The sequence below is a fragment of the Leptosomus discolor genome, chromosome 28, assembly GCF_034619465.1.
Source record: "Leptosomus discolor isolate bLepDis1 chromosome 28, bLepDis1.hap2, whole genome shotgun sequence".
Classification (NCBI taxonomy): Eukaryota; Metazoa; Chordata; class Aves; order Leptosomiformes; family Leptosomidae; genus Leptosomus; species Leptosomus discolor.
This window is the reverse complement of record NC_141418.1, coordinates 212,506-235,337: the sequence shown is the minus strand read 5'-3', so window position 1 is coordinate 235,337 and position 22,832 is coordinate 212,506. Positions and strand designations below refer to the sequence as shown.

The window sequence follows — 22,832 nt, the reverse complement described above, 5'->3', positions numbered from 1 at the left end:
GGGAGCTTGGGGATGAAGAGGGACGCGGCGGCCCCAGTCCCAAGAGCCGCTGCGGCACCTCTCCGAGCGCCTCCGACTCTGGAAAGGGCAGCGGGGAACGGGCTGATGCCGGTGGAAATCACCGGGGAAGGGGGAGCCGGCTGCACCGCAGCCCGGGGGAGCCAAGGGGAGTTGCGGGGGGAGAGAGGGGAAGGGCTCAGAGGACAGAGAGCCAGTGGTTTTCCTGAAATCCCATGGGGAAACCCCGTTTGCCCAGTCAGGGAAGCCAGTCCCTTCCGACAGCCGCGACGGAGCGGCACGGATCTGCCCGGCGCGGCCGTAACCGAACGCCGGCTGCTCCACCGAGCTCCGCGCCCGCCCAGCCGCCGAGGGACGCCCGGCTTGGCAGGAGCAGGCTGGGCAAAGCGGGGGATTTTCCCTGCCCGATGGGAAAGCCCGAAAAAAAAGAAGAAACTCACTTAAATTGAGGGGTCCTTCCTCATCCGCCTGCGGCCACTGCGCTTTCGGGGAGCTCTGCAGGGGGCTCAGCGAGAGCTTGGAGCTCTTCTCCTCGGGGTTTTTCGGAGACGGGGACCCCGAAAGAGCCGCCGGCACCTTCTTAAGGATGGGGGATCCCGGCTGCGAGAGGTTTTTGGAGAAGCCGGGAGGGGATTTGATGGCTTTATTAACGGGCCCATCCGGCGGGCGATCGCCGGCCTTGCCGAGCGCCAGGAGCGTGGGTCGAGGGGAAGCGGCGTCTTTGGGGGAACCGGATTTTTTGCCGAGGGCGGGAGACATGGGGCTGCCGTCGGGTTTGCCCTTTTGCTTCATCAGTTCGTAGAGCAAATCGATGGGAGCCCCGCTGCTCTCCGACTCGGCGACGCCGAGCTGCCGGAGGTGAGAGCGGGCGTGGCTGGACAAGCCCTTGCGGGTCTCGAAGCAGGCGCCGCAGACTTCGCACGTCGTAAGGTTCTGGGCTAAAAAGAGGAAGAAAAGGAGAGGAAAAAAAAAAAAAAAAAGAAAATCAAAGGCACCAGGAGCAGCCGCCGGCCACGCCGCTTCTCCTCCCCCAGGGATTTCTACCACCCCCGGCCCTAATTTTGAAGGTCAAGACGCTCCGCACGGCCCCGAGCGGGCGGGAATAAAGCGGGGAAGAGCAGGCAGAGCCGCGGGAGGACAAGGAGCGCTGCTCTGCGGGGGAAGGAGGCCGGTTTTCCCGCTCGAGGATGTTTTCCAGAGGGGTTTGGGAAGCCTCCGGTGAGGCGCAGGCACGCTCCAGAGCCCAGCCAGCGAGGGAGAGGGATCTCAAAGCGATGGGTTTAGGGAAACATCGTTAATTAGGAGAGGAAGGGCTGATGGAGGCGGCTTAAGGAGGACGGGGAGCGCACGTCGGTCCCGGCGAGCTTTGGAAAACGGCTGCGGTTGGGGAAAGAAAAGCGACGTGAACCAGCAATACCGGAGTACAACATGGCCACCCTCTTAATTAGAGAATTAATTAAGCAAAAGGACCTGAAAGTCCTCCCGGAGAGGGTCAAGCAAACACCTGCCAGGCTCCCCGCTCTCTCCTCGCAGCGAAACCCCAGCGCTCGGCTGTCGGAGACGACGAGAAGCCGGGCAAAATACTCACTTTTGGAGTCCTGAGGCTCTGGTTTGCTCCCGGGCGGCTCAGGAGACAGTTTGGTCCCTATCCTGGGGGGGGGTTGATCCAGCTGCCCGGCGGGAGCACTTTTTTTCGGGAGAGGGGGTGAACCCACCTCCATGGCCACCAGTTCTTCCTCTTCCGGAGCCAGGACTGTCAAAAGAAGGAGATCGTCAGCCCCCCGAGGGTGGAGAACGCGGCCGAGGGAGGTCGGTGTGAGGAGGTGGCTTCGTTAAAGCTGCTCTAGAGAACTCGAGAGGGAGAGAACAGGGCTCTGCACGGGGCTGGCGGGTGCTTTTGGAGGGGGACACCCATGCTGGTGGCAGGGGACGCGCCACTGGGATGGCGGTGACCTGCCAGCGGGATTTGGGGGTGCTTGGGGACAGCGGGAGGGAGGGAGGGAGGATGGTGGCACTTCCTTGCAGGAGGGGAGACGGTGGCAGCTCCCTGACAAGGGCTGGTGGCAGCTCTGTGCAGGGGGGGTGGTGGCAGCTCTCTGTGGGGGACACACACACACACGACGGTGGCAGCTTCCTGGGTTGGGACAGGGACATGAAGGTGACATCTCTGCGGTAGGATGATGGACGGTGGCAGCTCCCTGTGGGAACCAGGGGGACAGATCGTGGTGGCTCCCTGGGGGGAAGGGGACACTGATGGTGGCAGCTTCCTGCTGGGAGGGGGGGACACGATGGTGGCAGCTCCCTGCCGGGGGGAGGATGAGGATGGTGGCACTTCCCTGCAGGGGGGGGGATGACCGTCGGCAGCCCCGCCCGGGCTGCTTCGAGCTCACCGGGTACCTCTTCCCACCCCGGGGCGGTGCCAGGGCGCGGCCGGGATTTGCATCCCTCCCCCCCCCGGATCGTGTCCCCCCACCCAGGGGGGCGGGGAGGAAGGAAAAGGCTTCTCCCCCCCCCCCCCCCCCCGCCGCCCCCACCCCCCCCCCCCCGCCCCCCAGCGGTGACAGGAACCGGGCGCGGCCCGTTGCGAGCGGACAGGCCGGGCCGGGGGGCCCCGCCGAGGGGATGGCGGGGCCCCCGTAAGGGACAAAGCCAGGCCGGGGTACGGACAAAGGAGGGCGGCGGCTCGGCGACAGCGGCCCTCGCCGGGCCTTTCCCCCCCCGCCCGGCTCCCCCTCCTCTTCCTCGTCAAGGCCGGGCCTGGAACCGGCGGCGGCCCCGGGTCGGGCCCGGCGCTACGGCGGGGGAAGGGCGGGGGGTGGGGGGGGGTGGGGGCCGCGGGTGGGCCCGGGCGCGGCGGGGTGGGGTCGGCGGAGGAAAAGGGGGGCTCACCCGGCTCGGGCGCCGCCTCGGGCTCGGGTTCGCCGTCCCCACCCCGGTCCCGGTCCCGGGGTCGCGGCGCCGCCGCCGCTTTTGTCACTTTGGGCTGCGAGGAGGTGGAGGCCGCCATCTTGGCTCCGGCACATGCGGGGCGGCCGCCAGGCCGCCAGGCCGAGCGCCGAGCGGCGCGCGTCCGCCCGCCAGGCCGAGCGGTCGAGCGCCGAGTAAGGGAACGGAGGGAAAGCCGGGGCGGCGGAGGGGGGGGGGGGGGGGGGGGGGCCGGTCCCCGGGAGGCGAGGCCGAGCGCCGAGCAATCGCCCCCGCCGCGGCTGGCAGGGAGGAGGGGGGAGCGCCGAGCGATCGAGCGGGGGGGTAGTGGGGGGGGGGGGAGCGCTCCATGGCGGGGTGCGAGGCCCGGACCGTGGGCTCCGGGTACCGGACAAGGCCCCCGGGGGGCCAGGCCCAGCTCAACCCCAGCACTGACGTGCCCAGGCCGCCGGGGCTCAGCCCTCGCTCACCCCACAGGGCCTGGCTGTCCCCTGGGCCCGGGGACGGGACAAGGCCCGTGTCCCTCCCTGGTTCCCCTCCCACCTCCAGCCCAGCCCCATGGGGTTCAGCTCCCCCCTGGCCCCCCAGGCGGGGGACCTGGCTGCCCCCCAGCCCCGAGGTACAAGACAAGGCCCAGCCCCAGGGCCCGTGTCCCTCCCTGCCCCCCAACTCACACCTCCAGCCCCACAGATCCCCCCCCCGATGGGGTCTGGCTGTCCCCTCCAGCCCCTGGCTCTACCTGCCCCCCTCCCTCACGGGGCTCTCCCCAGCCCAACACCCTTTGTCCAGGGCTGGCCCCAGCCCAGCCCAGCCCAGCCCCCAGCGGACAGGACCACCCAGTCAAGCACCACCCGGACACCTACCGAGATGGAAAAAAGCCACCCAAGGCCTTCTCCATCCCCACGCCTCTCTGCCCCAGGGAGCGGGTTTCTATTCAAACCACTCCAATAAAAAGCAAGAGAGAAGCAATTTGCTGTCCAGAGGAGGGACACGGGACCATCAGCCATCTCCTAAGGCACTGCCACCCCTCCTCAAAACAAGGAACACCCGAGCACGGATTCAGACCCAAGGGGACAGAGCCAGCAGCAGCGAGGTCTCTCCCCGAAAGCCCCGCTCTTAAACAAACCGACAAGCGCGATCGGAACCAGCTGAGAACTCTGGGTTTTGGGCAAGAACTATTCCAAAATCACAGCGAGCGTTGGGAGAGAGCGAGCCCCGCGATGGGAGACGCGGCCACACGGTGAAGAGCGGCAAGGACGAGTCCCGTCGGAACAGGGAAACGCTGCCGGAGCGTAGCGTGAGGAGGAGGAGGAGAAGGAACCGTGGTGGAAAAACGCAGAGGAAACGAAAATTCACCCAGATCAGGAACCAAAACCCACCCGGATCGCAAAACAACCGTAACAAGCGCAGGGTGTTGACCTCAGCGGTGAGGAGCGGTCCCTGCCGCAACCGTCCCCATCCCCTCCCGGCACATCAGGGTGACAAAGCCAGCGCCAACCGAAGTCACCAAAAGCTACTTACGGGGCCCAAAATAAAACCACAGCGAGACGGGAGCGTGTCATCGCTACCTCAGCCGGGTTCTGCTCAGCTCCATCCTCCCGCCTCCCCTCCCCGGGGAAGGACAAGCAGAGTCCCAACGCGCCCACAAGCGTTTTCTTACAGTTCCCGGGCTTACGAGTTGAAAACCCACATTCGAGGCCGCCCGATTCGGTCCGTGCTCACACCAGGAAAACCCACCTGCGCTGCAAACCCACCTGCCCTTCCCCGAGTGCATGAACAAAACCGAACCAGGAAGAGACAGCGGGGGAAGAGGAGACGGCCTGCGAGAGCCACGGCTAAAACAGCACCGGACCCACACTGGATGCTTCATTTTTCAGCCTGGGGAAGCTTTGGGGGTTCCAATTCCGACTTACTTTTGCACCGCAAGACAGCTTAAAATGGATTAGCCATCTACCACCAGCTTCTGCAGGACTAAAGGAGCCACGATGGGACAAATCCTGACATTTTTAGGGAGTTTCAAAGCCCGCAGCAGTACCCAGAGGTCCCCAGGGGCTCTGGTCTCTGTGCAGTGACAGCGAGGAGGGTCTCATCCCGGCGGCTTTTGGGTGCTGAGCTGATAGGCGCTCACATCTGCGGGGTAGCAGAGACTCACACGTCCTCAATCACCCGTGGAACACCCTCACGCTCATTCTCAACAAACCACACTCGGAAGAGGGGGGAGAAAAGCCCCTCGTAGCGGTCGACGACCCCATCGCACCTGGAAAAAGGCTCCGGCTGGAAAACCTGCTGCGTTAACCCAGATTCGAGGGACGATCTGCGGAGCAGCCAGTGCCGCTTCCCAGCTGCGGAGCTCAGCTTTGCCCCGGGGTCTGAAAAGAAGAATTCCCCGAATTTGAGCCAAATCTTCCTGAAGAAGATCCAGCAAAGGTACGGGGAACACCGGGACAGGCGGCACGATCAGCTCGCTGGCTAACGGGCCCTGCCTGGGGTGAGGAGGAAAGCAGCTGGCTTTGCTGGCCAGCCTGCGGCCTCCAGGGCTGCGGGCGAGGCGATTCCTTGCCAAGGGGCTTTTGCCAGCTCCCGGTCACGCTTCTGAGCTACCAAACCATTTCCAACACGGTGCTTTCCCCTCGCTGGCTGTGCCGAGGAGGATGGGCTGCGAATGAACTGCGCCTCGAGCTCCTCTCTGCCGGGGCGCTAAGACGTAAAACCGCTCCTTGGCTTAAAGGAGGTGGAGAAAAAAAAGCCGGTATCAGGACTAGGAGGTCAGGAGGAATCGCTGCGGTGGGCGCAACTCACCCGAATTTAACGGGGAGAGGAGAAATCCAAGGGCTAGATGCTGTTCCCTTCTCCGCTGATATCCTGCTGGGATGCAGAGGTGGCCACCAGGCTGGTTTTGAACCCGACGTGGCTGCAGCACCCACGAGTATCCCTGGGGCATCCCAACGCGGGGCTCCCCCCCTCCCCGCAACATCCCTTTCTCCAGAGGGTCCCAAAAACCATCGGGAAAGGGAACGGGCCCGTTTCTATCCTTGGCTGCCAAGACTGAAATAGGTTATTGCGACCCTCTGCCTTCCAGGGCTGCCCCCAGGGATTCTCGCTCCACGATTCCCGGCGCTGGGAACGGGCTGGGAGATTTCACGCCGTCTCCTGTGGCCATAGATCAGCGGCGGTGAAAGCGCAGCTCAAATTCAGGCGAAAACCCGACGTCCGGCCTCCCTGCGGCGCTGCCTACCCTCAGAAATCTGCAGAGACCAGGAGAAAAGACAACCTCAAGGGCAGCGGCCCGCGTTATCCCCGCGCAGGGGAAGGAGGGAAGGGAAGGAGGAGGCCAACGTGAGCTTTTCAATAACCTGGAACTCGAGAAAGGAATCAAAGACGGTGGAAAGTAGGTCAGGCTGCGGGTGAGCGCAGAACGAGCACGCAGGGAGGAAAAAAAAAAAAAAAAAAATCAGAAAGGCCGAGACAAAAGGAGAGCGTGACCCGGGGACGTGACACGAGGAGGGTCCGTTAACCCGACAAGGGTGGTGCTACGTCCACCCCTCGCCAAACTCGACGGGACGCTGCTCTGAGCAACCTGACCTGGCTTTGAAGTTGGCCTCGCTGGCAGCCGGGGCCAGGTACGGAGCTCCGAATGTTTTTTGCTCTGCTCATCCGCGAGGAACGCGGCCACCACGGGCCGGGCGGGCTCCTCGACGGGAAGGAGGACGAAAGGCCACGTCCACAAAGCGTTTCGATCCCTTCGCGGCGGGCAGCCACCATTAACCAGCGGAAGCGGAGGTCAGGGTGGAAATCGGAGCCGCCGCTGAGCTGCGCCGAGGTCTTTGCTCTCCAGTCAAAGGGCCGAGGAAGAAATGAGGCTCAAAACCCCCCCGAAAAATCTACAATAAACACCAGCACAAGCTGGTGGAAGAACCTTCCCCTTCTGATCTCCTCCAGCCTCTCCACAGCCTCTTACGGAGCCTCAGGCTGCGGTTGTCCCTGTCCCAGGCACCGCAAAGTCACAGGGTCCTCCTGGCCCCGGCCACGCACACCCTGGATAAAGAGGGGGGGCGGGGAGGAATCGAAGGGGCTGTGGGGTCTCTGCCCACTTGTATCTCTGAGCAGACCACACCAGCGGTTCCCCCAGGATCACCCCGAAAGCAATTTTGGAGCTCTTGACATTCAGACCCCGTCCCTTTTTCACTCATCCACTGGAAGGAGCTCCCCGTTCTCCACGTGTCCTGGAGCGCAGCCCTGCGGAGAGGGATCCGGGGCTTCTGGTTGGTGGGAAGCTCAAGGGGAGTCCACCAGGTGCCCTCGTGGCCAAAAGGGCCACCCACGCCCTGGCACAGTATAGCGAACCGGTGGAAAGACGGGGTTGTCCCGTGCCTGGGTGCGGCCTCACCTTGAGTCCCGGGGGCACTTTGGGGCTCCTCAATCGAAGGAGGACATAAAAATGTCAGACCGTGTCCAGGGGAGGGCAAGAGAGATGGTGAAAGGAGGAGAGGGCTCGTGAGGAGCGGCTGAGGATCGCAGGGTCGGTCAGCCTGGACAAGAGGAGACCGAGGGGTGGCCTCGTTGCTGCCTACAGCTTCCTCGCGATGGGGAACGGAGAGGGAGGTGCTGATCCCTTCTCTCAGGTGCCTGGTGATGGGGCCCGAGGGAACGGCTGGAAGTCGCATCAGGGGAAGTTCAGGCTGGCCGTCAGGGAAGAGCTCTTCAGGGAGAGGGTGGTCGAGCGCTGGAACAAGCTCCCCAGGGCTGAGGCTGTGGCCCCAAGCCTGTTGGTGTCCAAGAAGGGTTTGGAGAACGCTCTTGGATACGGGGTTTAACTTTTAGGTTGCCTTGTGCGGAGTCAGCAGTTGGGCTTGACGATCCTCATGGGTCTCTTCCAACCCAGAACATTCGAAGAATGTTCTTTTCTTTCTGAAAACTATGCTTAGAGAGCGAGAAGATGCTCTAGAGAGCGAGAAGATGCTCTAGAGAGCGAGAAGATGCTCTAGAGCTAAAGCAGGATCTCGACCCTTGGGCAAGCCCCACTTCTGTGTCCTCATCTGGTGGCCCAACACGAGCAAACTGCAGATGGAAGAGCTGGAGGATCATCCCCTAAGCTCATGCCATTCAATGACCCGCTCCTGCTCCTCAAAACCGGCGCTGTATCGGATGCGATCCCGAAGGAAAGACTCTGCCCGGGGTGGAATCAACCAGGAAATACACGTTTGCTCCTAGATGTGGCGAAACATCACCAGCACTGCGCGGGAGCAGATTTGAGAGGAGAAATCCAGCTCTAGCAGAAGGCCTCGCAGTTTGGGACGGTAAAGGAGCTCACGGGGGAGTTAAATCCGTGGAGAAAATAAAAAAAAAGGGGGGGGGGGGAGAACAACAGGGGATGATGGCGCCAACCCTGCGAAAGCAGTCCAGGCGACGGAGCAAGGTGAGGCAGGCTACGAGGAAGGAGAGCTGCGAGCCATTTTGGAGAGGATGCGATTGCCTAACACTTCCCAACGCCTGCCAAGAAGCGCCACGTGTTCTCCGAGGCGGCTGCCATTAGGGTCGGAGCCAGGAGATACACAAACAGCCTCGCTAACGAGCCAAGCCGGCCTTTAAGGAGGCGGTTGCAGCAGCAGGACACACCTTCACCCGGCCCAACGCACAGGGAAAGCCACCGCCGAGTGCAGGGACCTGCCTGGAGAAGCCCCCGCCTCTGCTGGGGGCGGCGTTTTCAGCGTTCCCTGAGAAAAAGGTGGGGGGAAAAAAAAAAGGGGGGGTTCAGACTTTGAAGCTGTTTGTAAACTGAACCAGAGTGAATGTTGCAACCCCCCCCCCCCCCCTCCCCACGTCACAGCCCGTCCTGGGACGGGCAGGAGCAGAGAGAACCCTCCTGCTCTCGGCAGCGCCGCAGCCGGGACGCGGCCGGCGTGGAGCGCGGCGCTTCAGGGCGGGTTCAGGCCTATCGGGGAGGGAATTACGAACGATCGAGGGTCTGAAATCAGGACTAAAAAGGGGAGATTAAAAGATCTACAGAAGAGCATAACCTGTTGCCTGTGCTTACTGCGGGTAAAATGAACAGGAATGGATTTGGATGCTAAAAATACCAAAGACCCCGGCGGCGTTCTAAGGGTGGGGGCCGGTGACAGCAGCGGGGAAGCCGAGGGCAGCGGTGGAGGCTCCGTCGGAGCCCAGAGCAGCCAAGTTTGGGTCGGTTTAGGTACCATGGAATCGCTTGGAAGCAGCAGGAGGGAACAGGTAACCCCTGAGATCCCCCCCTCCCCGCCCCCGGTATCTGAAAACATCCTGGTTTTGCCACAAACACTCCTCATCTAAACAGCCAGCGCGGCCAAGTTCAAGCTCTCACCACAGACCCAAACACCTACTTCCTCCCTTTGACTTCTAGTTTTGCTTCAAGAAGGTTCTTGTTTTGGTTTGGTTTGTTTTTAAACAAGCAGCCGAGGGTGTGAGACCTGCAAGGGAGCGAGCGCGTGTGGAACCCTCAGCCCCTTCCCAACGCCGCTCTCCACGTCCCGTCCCGTGAGCAGCTCCGGCAACGGAGACTTCACCCCACGAGGACCGAGACGCTCGGGTCTTACGGTGACTCGGTTACGAGCCCCAAGAACAGAGAGCACCACCACGCTCATCCAGCCGATCGGCCATCACCCGGAGCCGAATCCTTCACCTTCGTTTCCCGCTGCGGCCTCGTTAGAAACCGCGAAGCGCAGCCGGCGCAGAAAACCGTTCACGAAACGCTCCCCCGAGAAGGGGGTTTCGCCCTGCCCCAGCGCTCGGCTGCCTGCCCCGGCGCCGGAGGGTTTCGGTTACGGGTCTCCCGATATTCTTAGCTCTTAACAGCTCGAGAGGCATCTCGCAACGCCGGCAGAGACCTTCCGGCGGTTCACGCGTCTGGAAGCGGAGAGGAAGGAAGCAGGAAGCGGTTCGGGGCGAGCTGCCTGCAGATGTCGAGCTGCGCCAGCGGCCCCGGGGCGCGAGCAGCACCCGCGGCGCGGAGCCACCGGCGGAGGTGCCACCGGGTCTGGTGTGGCGGCGCCGCTGACTTTTGACGAGATCCTCCTGCCGTTAGGACTTGCTAAGGGCCTTTAGAGAACCACAGAATCATTTTGGTTGGAGAAGACCTTTCAGATCATCAGGTCCGACCATTATCCCAGCACTGCCGAGCTCAGCACTAAACCAGGTCCCTCAGCACCACATCTACACGTCTTTTGAACGCCTCCAGGGATGGGGAGTCCACCACCTCCCTGGGCGGCCTGTGCCAGGGCTGGGCAACCCTTTGGGTGGAGAAATTTTCCCCAACATCCAACCTAAACCTCCCCTTGCGGCCATTCCTTCCCATCCTGTCACCTGAGAGCAGAGACCGACCCCCACCTCGCTCCAACCTCCGCTCAGGCAGCTGCGGAGCGCGATGAGGTCTCCCCTCAGCCTCCTCCTCTCCAGACCAACCACCCCAGCTCCCTCAGCCTCCTCCTCTCCAGACCAACCACCCCAGCTCCCTCAGCCTCCTCCTCTCCAGACCCCTCACCAGCTTCGCTGCCCTTCTCTGGACCCACTCCAGCACCTCAGTGTCCTCCTTGCAGTGAGGCACCCCAAACTGGACACAGTACTCAAGGTGTGGTCTCACCAGCGCTGAGCACAGGGGCACGGTCACCTCCCTAAATCTCATTAATGTTGCTTAAACCCCCCCTGTCAATTACAGAATTAGCATAAAAGACGAGCGGAGGACGCTAACGCTAAGCAGGCGAGCGCCTCGCTCCAGCCTGGGAGCGGCGGCCACAAGGACCCACGCAAGGAGCAGGCAGCTCGCTCGAGCTCTCGCACGTCTCACGAGTGATTTGAGAGACAAGGGGGCTTAAAAAAAAAAAAAAAGAAAAAGAAAAAAACCCCAAACCGGCTAAAATCCTCCCGGGTACCGACTGGGCATCCCCCATCTCCAAACCCGCTCCGCTGTTTGCTCAGCTGCCTCCCCGCAGCCCTACCCAGAGCAAGAGCTAAATAAACATCGCCACGCAACGGGCGCCGCTTCGCTCTTGAATCGGTGGCGACAGACGCTTCCAGCCCGGAGCCGAAGCGCCCTGAAAGCGCCGTTCCGGGCTTGGAAGCAAAACAAGGAGGGTTTCGGCTCACGGCGAGTCGTCGCCGTGAGCTTGGGAGCGTAACTAAGAGACTTCAGGCTTGGATTTGAATACAAAAGCCGTCCACCGATGGCTATCTCCACGTGATCCCGCTGCGCGGGCTTTGGTTACACAACAGGTCGCCGGGCCGGGGGGGGGTTTCAGCTTTCTGAATTTACCCGTTTTCTTGGCATTGTCCCCCAAAGACGAGGCTCGTAAGGGAATACGCAGCACGGGAGTTTAAACCCAGGCGCGCAGCTTAAGGGGGTGTTTGAGCTCTTGCTCTTGCTCAGGTCACGCTCACCCTTCGCTCATCCCACGTGTCCATCCTCAACCTTCTCTGGGTTTGAATACGACGCTGAAGGGGGCCAAAAATCGAGCTCTAATTCAACTACTTTTACCTAGAAGAACAATTCCCCACCCAACGCCCACCGGCATTTCAAGGCAACTGGAGACGAGCACAGCAAGGCGCAGGAGATGTTCCCAGCCCCGGGTGAACATCGCACGGTGAAAAAAAAAAACCCCTTGAGCGACGGTGCCCGAACCGATAAGCAAGATCATATTTCAAGATGTGACCCATTTTTTTTTCTTCTTTTCTCTAAAACTTCACACTGGGGACGTTGGATATTAGATCTGCCGTGCTAAGAACTGCATTAACCTCTTCTCCGACGAGCGTACCGAAGGGCGGCCGCGCTCTTTCCTCACAGAGACACTTTCCACCTGTCTTTACCACAAAACACCCAAGCCCTGGTTTCTAAAAGAGCGGCGCTGTCTGTATCGGCTTGTGCCAGCGAACCCCGGGCACCGGGAGAGCTAAAAATCGCCGCGCGATCGTCACAGGCAGCAGAGGCAGCCGCTGGCAGCAGAAACCCAGCGGAGCCCCTCCAAAACGCCGCCTGTTGGCATCAACCACCACCCCGGGCCGGGAGCTATCCATCCTCCGAGGTTTGCCGTGCCAAGAGGGAAAAAAAAAAAAGAGTTTGGGTTTGTTCGTATTTGAATTTGTGGTCGTTAAGCTCAAGCCTCGTTCCAAAGAGCGGCCCAGGCACGGGGAGCAGTCCAGAGAGCCGGGATTACGGGCTCTTTGATATTTCAATTAAAGACAGAGAGCTTCTCGCTGCAGGGATGTATCCAACATAGGATTAGGTTGAGGAGAACCTAACGAGAAGCTGCTTCAAGGACTTCCAAGACGCTGCCAGAAGCACCAGGTGTCAGTAGGTGGTTGTTTTTCCTAATGCACGAGCAAGTTTTTAGTCTTTGGGAGACCGGTACGTTAGGCTCTGGTGCGAACTCGGGTGGTTGGAGCCTCGCGGGGGCAACCTGGGAGCTGTTTGGGACGGGCTCTGCTCCGGAATAGATAATCCCGTGTGAATAATTTGGAGCTCCACTGATGGACGGGGACCAGCTCGGACCCAAATCCAGCTGGGAAGGAGCCCTTACGCTCCCTCATAACATAAAGCCTACGGAAAACACCAACAGAAAACAGCCGAGGGGCGAACGCAGCTCCCCCGGACCAGAGGTCGCATCCTGCCTTCTGTGCGGCCCAGCGCTGCCAGACTGGACCGGTACCAGCGGCCACGCTCTCCTCCCCTCCTCCAGCCACGCTCTGCCCCCTGATTTCAGAACCTTCAGGGGTTTCCCCGATGGAAACCTCGTTCCTAAACACGACGCTTTTCCAACGGCAAAGCCCAAACGTCCAAAGCGCAGCTCCCCGGTGGGATGCGACCCCTCCATCACGAGGCCGCGCTGCCTGGCTCTTCCATCTCCCACGTCTCCATCCATCTCCCTCCAAACCAGCGCCAACCACAGAGACGGATAAACCAACACCGTGTTACGTCGGTTAAACCCCTCCCTGTAAACACCCGCCCTCCAGCAAGGCCGCGTTCAGCAGGACGCGACGGTTTGGGGTCATCAAAAGGGTTTCTGGCTTGCAGGGGGCGTTGGGGGGGCACTTACCGTCTCTGTAGGACTGCAGGGACTCATCTCCCCAGGACGGGGGGAACGGGGACAGAGGGGAGCGTGGAATGCTGCACTCGGACATGGGGGTCATGCTCTTGCGAGGCACGAAGCCGTGAGCTTCCCTCTCTCGGCTCGGGGACGAGGGCTCCGCCGCCATGGCCGCTTGCAGCATCGGATGCTCCGACGAGTTGGCCAACAGCTCCTTGAGGATGTTAATGGGCGAGATGGTGAGTTCCCAGTTGGTAATACCAAAGTCTCTCAGGTGGGCTCTGGCGTGGCTGGAGAGACCCGCTCGCGTGTCGAAACCGGCCCCGCAGAATTCGCACCGCATCAGGCTGAAAGTACTCGGGTCGAAGTTTGCAACTGCGGAAAGAAGGGCAGAGAGTCAGCGCCGCCGCTAAAACCCCCGGGACCAGGCCTCCGAGGGCGGGTGAGGGGGGGGTTTATCGCACCCGTGACAACCGCGTGCCACCGGCTGTGCCGCGGCCACCGCGGTTCGGGTTGACCACAGTACCATACGTACCCAGTTCTCGGGGGGGGGGGGGGGGAGGAGAAAACCCCACCGATTAAAACAAGAAAATAGAAAGCACGGTGAATTGAATACATACTACCTTTTTTCTTCTTCTTTTGGAAGGAAAATTTTTGCTCAATAGCTTTCACTTCTTCTGCTGAGATGAAGTGACGGACGTTGTAGCTCACCCCCACCCTGTTGAGGTGGCCCCTCACGTGGTTCGCCAGCCCGATGCCGTTGTGAAACCTGTCTGGGCAGTAGGGACATTTCCTCTCCTCGTTCTTCAGCATGGGGGAGTCGGAGTCCAAGAGGTCATCGAGCTCCAGAGGACCCTCCAGAGGAGCGTCCAACAGGAGCATATCCAAGGGAAGGGGCTCTTCCATCATGAATTCCCGGGACGGGAGCGTCGTTTTCTTCTTGAACGGCTTCCCCCGGGGCCGCTTCGTCGCCTTGGGGTGCAGGTTCACCTCCTCCAGGAGGACGATGGGGACCATCTTCCGCAACTGCTGCTGCTGCTCCTCCGAAGCTATCGAAGAGTCCGTGGCTTTCAAGGTGTCTCTGAACGTCCTCTTGAGGTCCAAGGCAGCTTGAGGGATGGTGACGGGTTTGATGCCTCTGTTCTCGCTCAAATCTATCTCTGTGCTTACGGAGATCTCCTCTTCCATGTTCCCAGCGTCGTTGGCCAACATCCACTTGTGCCTGAGCTCCTCCAGCCCCATCGGGTGGCTCCTGAGCCCGTCACCTTCTCCTTCGAGGTGCTGGGCCGCTGCTTTTTTTTTCAGCTGCTGCAGAGCAAACTGGGAATAAGCTTTAGTCGATGGAAAACTGGAGAGCCCCAGGTTTTTGTGTGGGGCAGAGTACGGAGCTGCTTTCCTGGCGTGAAACCCTGAGGTCTGGTAGTCCTTTTTACTAGCCCCGTTGCTTTTGTCGAGTCTTGGGTGAGTCAGGGCAAAACCTTGGACAGCTTCGTAATGCGATGGGCTTTCTCGGGGAGGCGGAGGGAAAAGCCGGTCTGCTTTGCCGAAATAATCCGTCTCTGCAAACCGGCCTGGTCTGGCCGGGCTGTAGGCATCTCTGCTAGTTCCCGGCTGATTGGGATCATCCTCGTACACCTCCGCGTCCCAGGAAAGGTGGGAATGGGCGTATTTCATGTGCTCCTTGAGGATGTTCTCGTTGGGGGCCGGGAAGCTGCAGAGCATACAGGTGCTGAGCCCTTTGCCGCTGCCGTGAGGCGGTACCTGCATCTGCAGGGACACGTGTTCATTTGGTTTGAAGTGTTTGTAGATGCCGTGCACGGGGCTATCCCGTATTTCTCCGCTGCCCGCGCTTCCAAAGAGATTCATGTTCTTTGCCCCTTGGTCCTTCCTCTCCTTGACGTGCATCTTGGCGTGCTGGACAAAGATCTTGGAGGAGTTTGTGCCAAACACACACTTGGGGCACTGTAGCCGGGCTTCCCGGCCTTCGTCTGGAAACTCGTTCAACTTCTGGATCTCTTCGATGATTTTTTCCCTAGACTCTTGGTGGAGCCTCTTGTGCTGCTCCAGAGACGTGGGGTCTCCAAAGGCCCATCCGCACTCGTTGCAGCAGAACTGACACTGCCCTCCCAAAGCATCTCTGTCTTGGTCCCTCCCTGGTCCGCGGTTATGCTGAAGCATGTGATCCATCAGATGTTCCTTCTTCTTGAAGTAAATGCTGCACTCGATGCAGGTGTACACCGTAGGGTCCTCCTCCGGACCCAGCTCCTCTTTCCCCTGCTCTTCCAACAAGACGCTGCACACGTAGGGCCTCATCTCGATGTCGTAGGAGCTGCAGGGAGCGGGCTCCAGAGACATCAACGGCAGCCGCTCCACCGAGTCTTCGGCGTTTACCGTCCAGGACTGTTTGCCGACGGCGAGGTCAGCGCCGAGCTGAAGACTCGGCTTCTGGATCGTCCACTCGGCCGCGTTGAGCGGGTTGATCTCGCCCAAGTCCGAGTCGACCATCATCCCCTTCCTGTGGGACGAGGAGCTCTCCAGGGACTTGGACTTGCCGAGGACAGGGTTTAGCGTTTTTCTGAACACCGTCGGAGTCAGCGGAGGAGGCACTTCACGCACGGACTGTCCCCGAAAGGGCAGGTTGGTTGCTACATCTGTCGGCTTGCTTATGTCTTTGTAGTGAGGACTCGGGCTTTTGTTGGGTCTAGAAATCCAGTCGACCCTCTGGATTCCCCTCTTGCTTTTCTCTAAATGCTCTTTGCTGAGGCCTTCAAGTTGCTTTGGTTCATTTTTAAGGTATTTCTCTTCCCCGCTGCCAACCGACGCCCCGGCGCAAGGGCTGGGCGTCTCTGCTGCCGCCTTGCCACCATCCAGCTCCTCGGAGTCGCTCTCCAGCTGCTCAGGATCCACCTGCACCGTATTTACAACCTGGGGCTCCACGGCGAACGCCGACTCCTTTACGCACCGCGCGTCCTTCGAGTCCTTCAAGCCAGAGAGTCTCTCTAAAGTGCTTTCTTCTCTCCCATCGCCCGCTCTCGTCTCCAGGGCGGAGGTGTCCCAGGTCACGCTGCCGGACACGGTCATGTTTCGCAGGTCTAGGGAGCTCCTGGCATCCGTTCTGTACAAAGCCTTCTTGAACTCCAAATGCTCTTCGTTCGTGGAGCTGCAAATAAGTTCGGAGAGTTAACAACCAGTTAACGGGATAATACAAACATTTCCTGGTTGTCCTGGAACCACGGCGAACCTGCGGGGTGCTACGGCCTAACACAGGCTGGGGATTTCATGGCGATTCCCACATCGCCCCAAATATGAAAGGCCTGGGATAAAAACAAGCCCACCCCTTCGCGCGCTCCCTTGGCCACGGGCAGCTCGGATAACTTCTGCCTCTCCTTCTGTGCTTGCTCCCAGCTCGTTTCAGCGACGGCCGTGTCCGCTCCCTACGGTGGCTCTGCCACGGTCATGCCAGGCACGACAGGAGCGCTGGGTTCCCATCGCCACATCGCTCGTTCCTGCCTTGGGCCAGAAGTCATCTTCCCCTTGCTCCACCGCCACTCTCTGCTTCTCCTTCCCTTGCCCCTCCTAACTCCTCGGGATTCTTGGACGCCTTGCTGCCTCCTTTTCACCCAGCTCAAGAGGGATATTTGCTCTTAACGATGACACTTATCACTATCAGGCCAAGGAACAGGCCAAAGAGCTCTCCAAAGTTGCATAAAAATAGACTCAAGTGTCAACATGGGCCATACCAAAGGTCTCTGGGACCAAAGGATGGCTTGTCTCCATGACTAAATGGAAGTCTCTGGGTCCTCCCCCTCCACAGCAGGAGCGGGAAGTCCTGTGGTGGAGACACCAAGCCACAATGGATCAAGGTGGTTCCTCCCCATCCTCCTCCAAACCCTCCACAAGGACCCCAAAGCTGGGAAGACCCCATCAAGCAGCTGGAGAACATAAAAGCCTCCATGGGGTGAGCTCTACAGCAGGACTGGGCGGCCTAACGGGCGTCAGGGAAGGGCCGAGCGCACCCACGGGCAGTCCCAGCCTGGTGGTTTTGAAAGTTCTACGTTGGGCTTGGAGGTTTTTTCTGGGAAGTTGAAGGGACGTGGTGAGGGCCGTGAGGGTGCAACAAAGGCACTTGATGCTTCTCGGAGACGCCCGAAGGGATTGGAGACATCTGGCACGGCACCAACAGTTATGAGACAGGATCTACAGGAGCCTTAAGCCCTTCTGCTGGGGTGGCGAGAGGCTCAGTGGGGAAGCAGAGGGACTCGAATGGCACCAAATCCCCACATTTAGGCTCCTGAACTGGGGTTCAAGAGACCCAGGAGCCCCGATGGCAGCTTCACGGGCGTTTGGCAGATGCCAGCTCTGGGGCCGAGCAGACTAGGGGCATCTGCAGAGCAAGGCAAGACCCCCTCCGTGTCCCCATCCCTGCCCTAAGGATGGGGCCCAGCTTCTGACCTCCACCGCCAGCTTCATGCCCAGCTTCTCCCTCTACGCAGCACCCGTGGCACGGCTGCACAGCCGAGCCCCGAATGCAAACCGCCACGTCCCGGCTCCTGCTCCGCACTAAACCATCCCTGGGGAAGAAACCTGCCGGACCGCAGAGCCTGAGACCCGGAGAAGCTCAGTGACTTGAGACTTCACGCAAGGAGCTGCTCCAGGGCCAGCAAAACACTATCTCACGGGTCAAGTTGTGCTGCCGGGAGAACAAAGCGCCTTTGTTGGAGACAGCAGGGCTGCCAGTTCCACACGGTTCTCACACTGCCTCTCTCTCTCCTTCTTTTTAAACCTATTTATTTCCAGCTTGTTCCTGGAAAAAGCCAAGTTTAGGGGCGAACCAATCCTCCCACCCCACCGTGCTCGCCCTCCCAGCTCGAAACCTTTCCCTGTTCTTACTCGAGAGAGAAATTACTGCGGGCTGGAGGACGGGCTCGCCGTTGTCTGTGGCGCGATATCAGGGAAATGTGATTCCCATATGCACTGTAAACCCTGCAAACGTTATTAAAAATAACTCGCTAAGGAAACCGCTGGCCCAGGAAGGATCAGTCAACAGCAGATACTAAAATAAGCCCATTAAAAAAAATGTCCTGGGCATTGGTTGTGTTGCTAAACAGGCTAAGACAGAGAGCAATTCCGAGCCAGGTGCTCGTCCCCTGTGCCACGAGGAGGGACAAGAACCCCTTGCCCTGCACGAGCCTTGGGCTGGCACCCCAAAACCTGCTTTTTCCAGGGTGCTTGGAGCTGTTTGGGCCACCCCTGAGCAGCTTTGGGACACCCAACGCATCCAAATCAAGCACCTACTTCCCAGCATCTCTCTCTCTTTCCCTCGCAGCCTCAGCAGCTCCGAGGGGAACCGGGATGGCTCCGAGGGGGTCATTTAGGGTAGCCAGAAGCAGGGTGGTTTGTTGGGAAGCAGGACAAGCGAGATGAATTAGAGCAGCCAACGCTGCTCTGCAGCGAAGGGACTGTGCTGGGTGGCTCTGAAGGGACCTGCTGATGTCCTCGGTGGTAGGACCACCCTCTCCGGGCACAGCCAGGGAGATATTTTGGGGCTTTGTGTAACTGGAGTACCATTAGCAAGAGGAGATGGGCTCCAGGGCACTCCCTGCTCTGCGACATCCCTTGGGAACTTACCCGAGTTCGGTCCTGTGAGCTGTGGCTGGGACGGCACCGGAGAGGGCAGGATCAGGCTCATCTGCAACAGAGAGGAAACTCCAAGGTCAGGGCCCGAGTGAAGCTTCTTCAACACAATTTGCAATAAAAGTGATTTTTTTTTTTTTTTTGCGCGGACGTGTGTTAAAAAAGCTTTCCCAGCAGATAAAACCCTCTCTGCTCCTGCTGCCCGTCCTTCCCTCCTACAGCCGGGTCCGGATTACGGGAGGATTTCCAAGCCACACTTAAGAGGGTTTAATCCCGCGCGCAACTATTTGATGTATAATCGTTCCTGCAGCTAAGCAGTTTAACGGGAAGATGCACATGCCGCTGGCCGCGCTCCTGACGGAGAGGTATCCGGCACGGAGCCGCGGCCGAGCAGCTGGATCTGGCTTGTCTTGGTCCACCCTACAGAGAAGATCGGTTCCCCCAGCTCTACGGACGGGGCTCATAAGCCTCCGCGGCACCGGCACGCTTCCTTGCCTTTGGACCACCGGCACGCGGGGTTTCTCCAGGTGCCCAACCATCACCCGAGACTTGGAGGCGCCTTGCTTCGCTCCGGTGTTGGCCAAACCCCTGGGATGGCTCCTGGGCTAAATCACCTCCAAGCCTGCCCACGAGAAGGTGCAAGGCAGGACTTCAGGCAGCGACCCCAGGCAGGCAAATGCCTCCCGAAGATCGGCAGGGCCTGCTGAGCTTTGTCAGACCCAGATAAAGTCTTCCTCAGGAGGAGGAAAACCTTCGGCTGTGTCCGATGAAGACATCTGGATCGAAACTACCTGGCCCAGAGGCTCCATCAGCCAGGGCTGAGCTCAGGGCAGGGCATGGGGGGGGTCTTGCTCCCCCCATGCCGGCTCCCCTCCGTCCTGCTCCAGCCGCGCGTCGCCCGCCCCGGCTGCGTGGAAAGCAGGGACTCGCTTGTTATTACAGGCCAGGCTGGGAGCTTGGGGAAGCTGAGGCTTGGCTGGGTAAATCCACATTGTTTACCAGCTCCAGGCAAAGCAAGCTTGCTGTTGGGACAAGGAACTGTCCCGCGTCCCTGCTTCCATCATCATCATCATCTTGGGTCACGGGATGCCCAGCAGCCCAGCCCCGGGCAAGCAAGCTCACTGCTGGAACAAGGAACTGTTCCATGTCCCTGCTCCCATCATCATCATCATCTTGGGTCAGGGGATGCCCAGCAGCCCAAGAGTTGCCTGTGGCTCACCGGTGAGGTGGAAATAACCAGGAAGCCAACGGGAAGGAGGTGTCCACAGCTTAACGAAGGGTGCAGACCTGGCACAGACTATGCCTGGGGCTCGTGGAGAAAAGGGACACGCCAGGAGCAGCTCAGCCTCCACCACGCGCCATCCAACGACCCAGAGAGCCTTTGATGTTGAACATCAAGATGAGAGAGCGCAGGATCAAGCTGCGCGTCCTGGGAAGGAACCCGGGAGCGCTTTGGAAACACAAGGCCAAGGAGATGGGCTTTGCTGCAACGGTCTGCAGGCTCAGCCCGCGAGAGCCTCTACAGCCCAAACTGACCTCCGTCCCCTCCGGGATGGACACAGCCGCTCGCAGTTTGCATTTATTCTATGGATGACCGGTCACGTGCCGTAAAACCAGGAGGAACGTGGTATTCAGGCCACCACGCTGGTTATGGAGATGGGGCAGGCAGGGCAGGACCTGCCCCAAAAGCAGAGGAGGGAGGCGAAAAGCCAGGGTTGGCTTCCCACCCTTCTGACATCTCAGGTGAGCCACCTCAGAGGCGAGACTTTTAAGGCTGAGCTTCTCCAACGCGTAGGTCTCATCCAGGGACGACGGGGTCGGAGCTCTCTCACCGCACCGCAGAGCTGCGACCGCGCACATCGCCGGGGTTCATCCAGCATCGGCACCGTCAGAGCCCGTCCCGGAAAGGCGGCAGCATCCCTGACCCTCGGATCAGGTCCTTTTGGCTTCCAAATCATTTCGGAAAAGGCCGGCAGGATTTAGGGCCAAGCTGCCGAGGTCACGGAAGACCGGGAGCGTTCATCCAGGAAAGCCTGAGTCACCACCTGGCCAGGGCGGGAACGCCAGGGGAAAGGATGGGGGGAAAAAACCCAACCCTCCCAAATCGGCAGATTACAAACACTTCCATAAATCCCTAGCACGAGGACGGAGGGGGGCAGAGAGCACCGAGAAAGGACAGTAGCAGGAGCCTTCCAGGGACTCTTTTGTTCTCCGGAGCTCCAGCACGGCTCCTATTTTTAGAAACTGTCTCCTTTAGAGGAAAACACGCGGTGATTTATCTTTCTCCTGATGAGCACGTAACTGCACTCCCTGCAAATCCTGGTTTCTTGGAAACAGCAAGAGATGAGGGAGTTTAATGTCTTGGACTTAGGAGGCTCAAATTTACCCTCTATGGTAATCCAGCAAGAGCTGCTCCTCCAACCACAGGAGCGTGGCTGCCGCTTCTCCCGGAAGGGCACGGCAAATCTGAATTCATTTTTGAGCTCACGGTCCCTCCTCCAAGAGGTCAAACGCCCTTGTATGGGGGCCATCGCTCTCTCCTCTCTGGTTTTGCTCTATCCCAAGAGTTAAAGCAACCCAGCCAGGACATCAAGACGCTTTCAGAATCCAGCCGTCATACAAGCCCATGGCCAAAACACACACAAAAAGCCAGAGATAAGGGAAAAACCCGTGAGTTTCCCAACACAGGAACAGCTAAGTGGAGACCAGGAGCTCTCCCAGACGCGGCTCTAGATAAATTTGGCAATGGTTAATTAGACAACACGTTTCAAAGGTCGCGGATTGAGAAAATACCAACGTCTCCAGGAGAGCTGAAAGAGCCCTGGCTCATCGAGGCCGTCACGGGTTGATAAGCAGAGGTTAACGGCATGCTCAAGAGGCTCAGCCGTGTATCGGGGTGCCTAAACCTTCACCACCACCACCTCAAAGACCACCAGGATGCACCTCAAGGTGTTTTTCCACGTCACCACTCTTTGTATGGCAGGTGCTTCCTCCAGAGAGGGTCTGGGTCTTTGTACCAGAGCTACTCAACTGGTATTTTAAGACTAATGACATGCTAAACGGTAGCTGGGATAATTAGCAAGGTTGCTCCACTGCGTCAGGAAGTCAGAGAGATGCCGATAGAACCAACATCCAACAAAGCGAGCCCAGCGAAGGTCCCCAGCCACCAGGGACTGGAGGAGGGCGTGATGAATGAAGGCAGGCTGGGGAAGTTGGGCTTGTTCCCCTTCGTGATGAGAGCACCAAGGTGCTGCCTACAGCCACTAATTGGAGGGTTCTAATTGGAGGGTGCAGAGAAGATGGAGCCAAACTCCTCCTGGACACGCACAACGAGAGGACAAGGAAGTCACAACAGAGGAAGCCCTTCCTTCTGAGAGAGTTGGGTATCCCTGGAGAAGCTCAAAATTCAACTTGATGGGGCTCGAGCAACGTAAATTTGAAGTTGGCTGTGCTTTGAGCACAGGGATGGGCTGAAGACCTCTGGAGGGTCCTTCCAGTCTCAATTACTCTGTGATTTTAAGATTAAAAGCCCAAAGAAGTTCAAGAGTCTAAAGCGAAGAGGTCTTTTGGATGGTTTCCATCAAGACCCTTGACCACCTCGAAACAGGGAGAGGATCTCTCTCCTGAAGAGTTGAGCCAAGAAACTATATTCTCCTGGAAGTTTCCTACCCAGCTCCCAAATGATGTCTAGTGACAGTCTAAAAGAGCATAAAGGAGCAAAGATTTAAAAAACCCCTCTAAAATCCAAAAGATAGTATTATTTCCCAAACTTCAAAAGCTGTTCAACTGCGTAGGACTCCATCCCCTGAACTCAACAGGTTCCCCTTCCACACAATCCTCTGGGACGGAGGAAGGATACCTCCACATGCTTCCTTCATCTCGTATCTCGGCGATAAAGGACGAGGAGGGAGGCTCAGCTCCAACTCAAGCTCTCCAGCAGCTCCCAGATCAGCTGGGTTCCCACTGCAGAAGGACCGGCACTTCCAAAGGACATCGGTCTGAGGGTGGGGTGAACCAGTCTCCAGTCAAGGGAGGGAAAAAAGAAAAAAAAAAAAAAGAAAAAGAAAAAGAAAAAAAGAGAGGCTCCTCCAGAAGGTGATGACTTGGTTTGGACCAGAACTGGACTCTTCAAAAATCAAAAATTAAGCCAATTGGACAAAGAATTTGCAATACCACTTTTTGGAGCCATCTGAGGGTGTCCAAGAA

The 22,832-nt window shown here is 59.2% G+C and overlaps 1 protein-coding gene across 1 annotated transcript in view; it reads right to left on the bottom strand.

Moving 5' to 3' along the window:
* WIZ (WIZ zinc finger) overlaps positions 1–22,832 on the bottom strand; it is a 58,579-nt gene that overhangs the window by 4,741 nt on the left and 31,006 nt on the right. The window contains exons 3-7 of the mRNA XM_086478815.1: positions 18,621–18,681; positions 13,613–16,152; positions 13,002–13,367; positions 1,607–1,771; positions 459–956 (exon numbers count right to left, since the gene is read on the bottom strand). Of these exons, the coding sequence (XP_086334941.1) occupies positions 459–956; positions 1,607–1,771; positions 13,002–13,367; positions 13,613–16,152; positions 18,621–18,681 (3,630 nt within the window). The remainder of the gene's footprint in view (positions 1–458; positions 957–1,606; positions 1,772–13,001; positions 13,368–13,612; positions 16,153–18,620; positions 18,682–22,832) is intronic.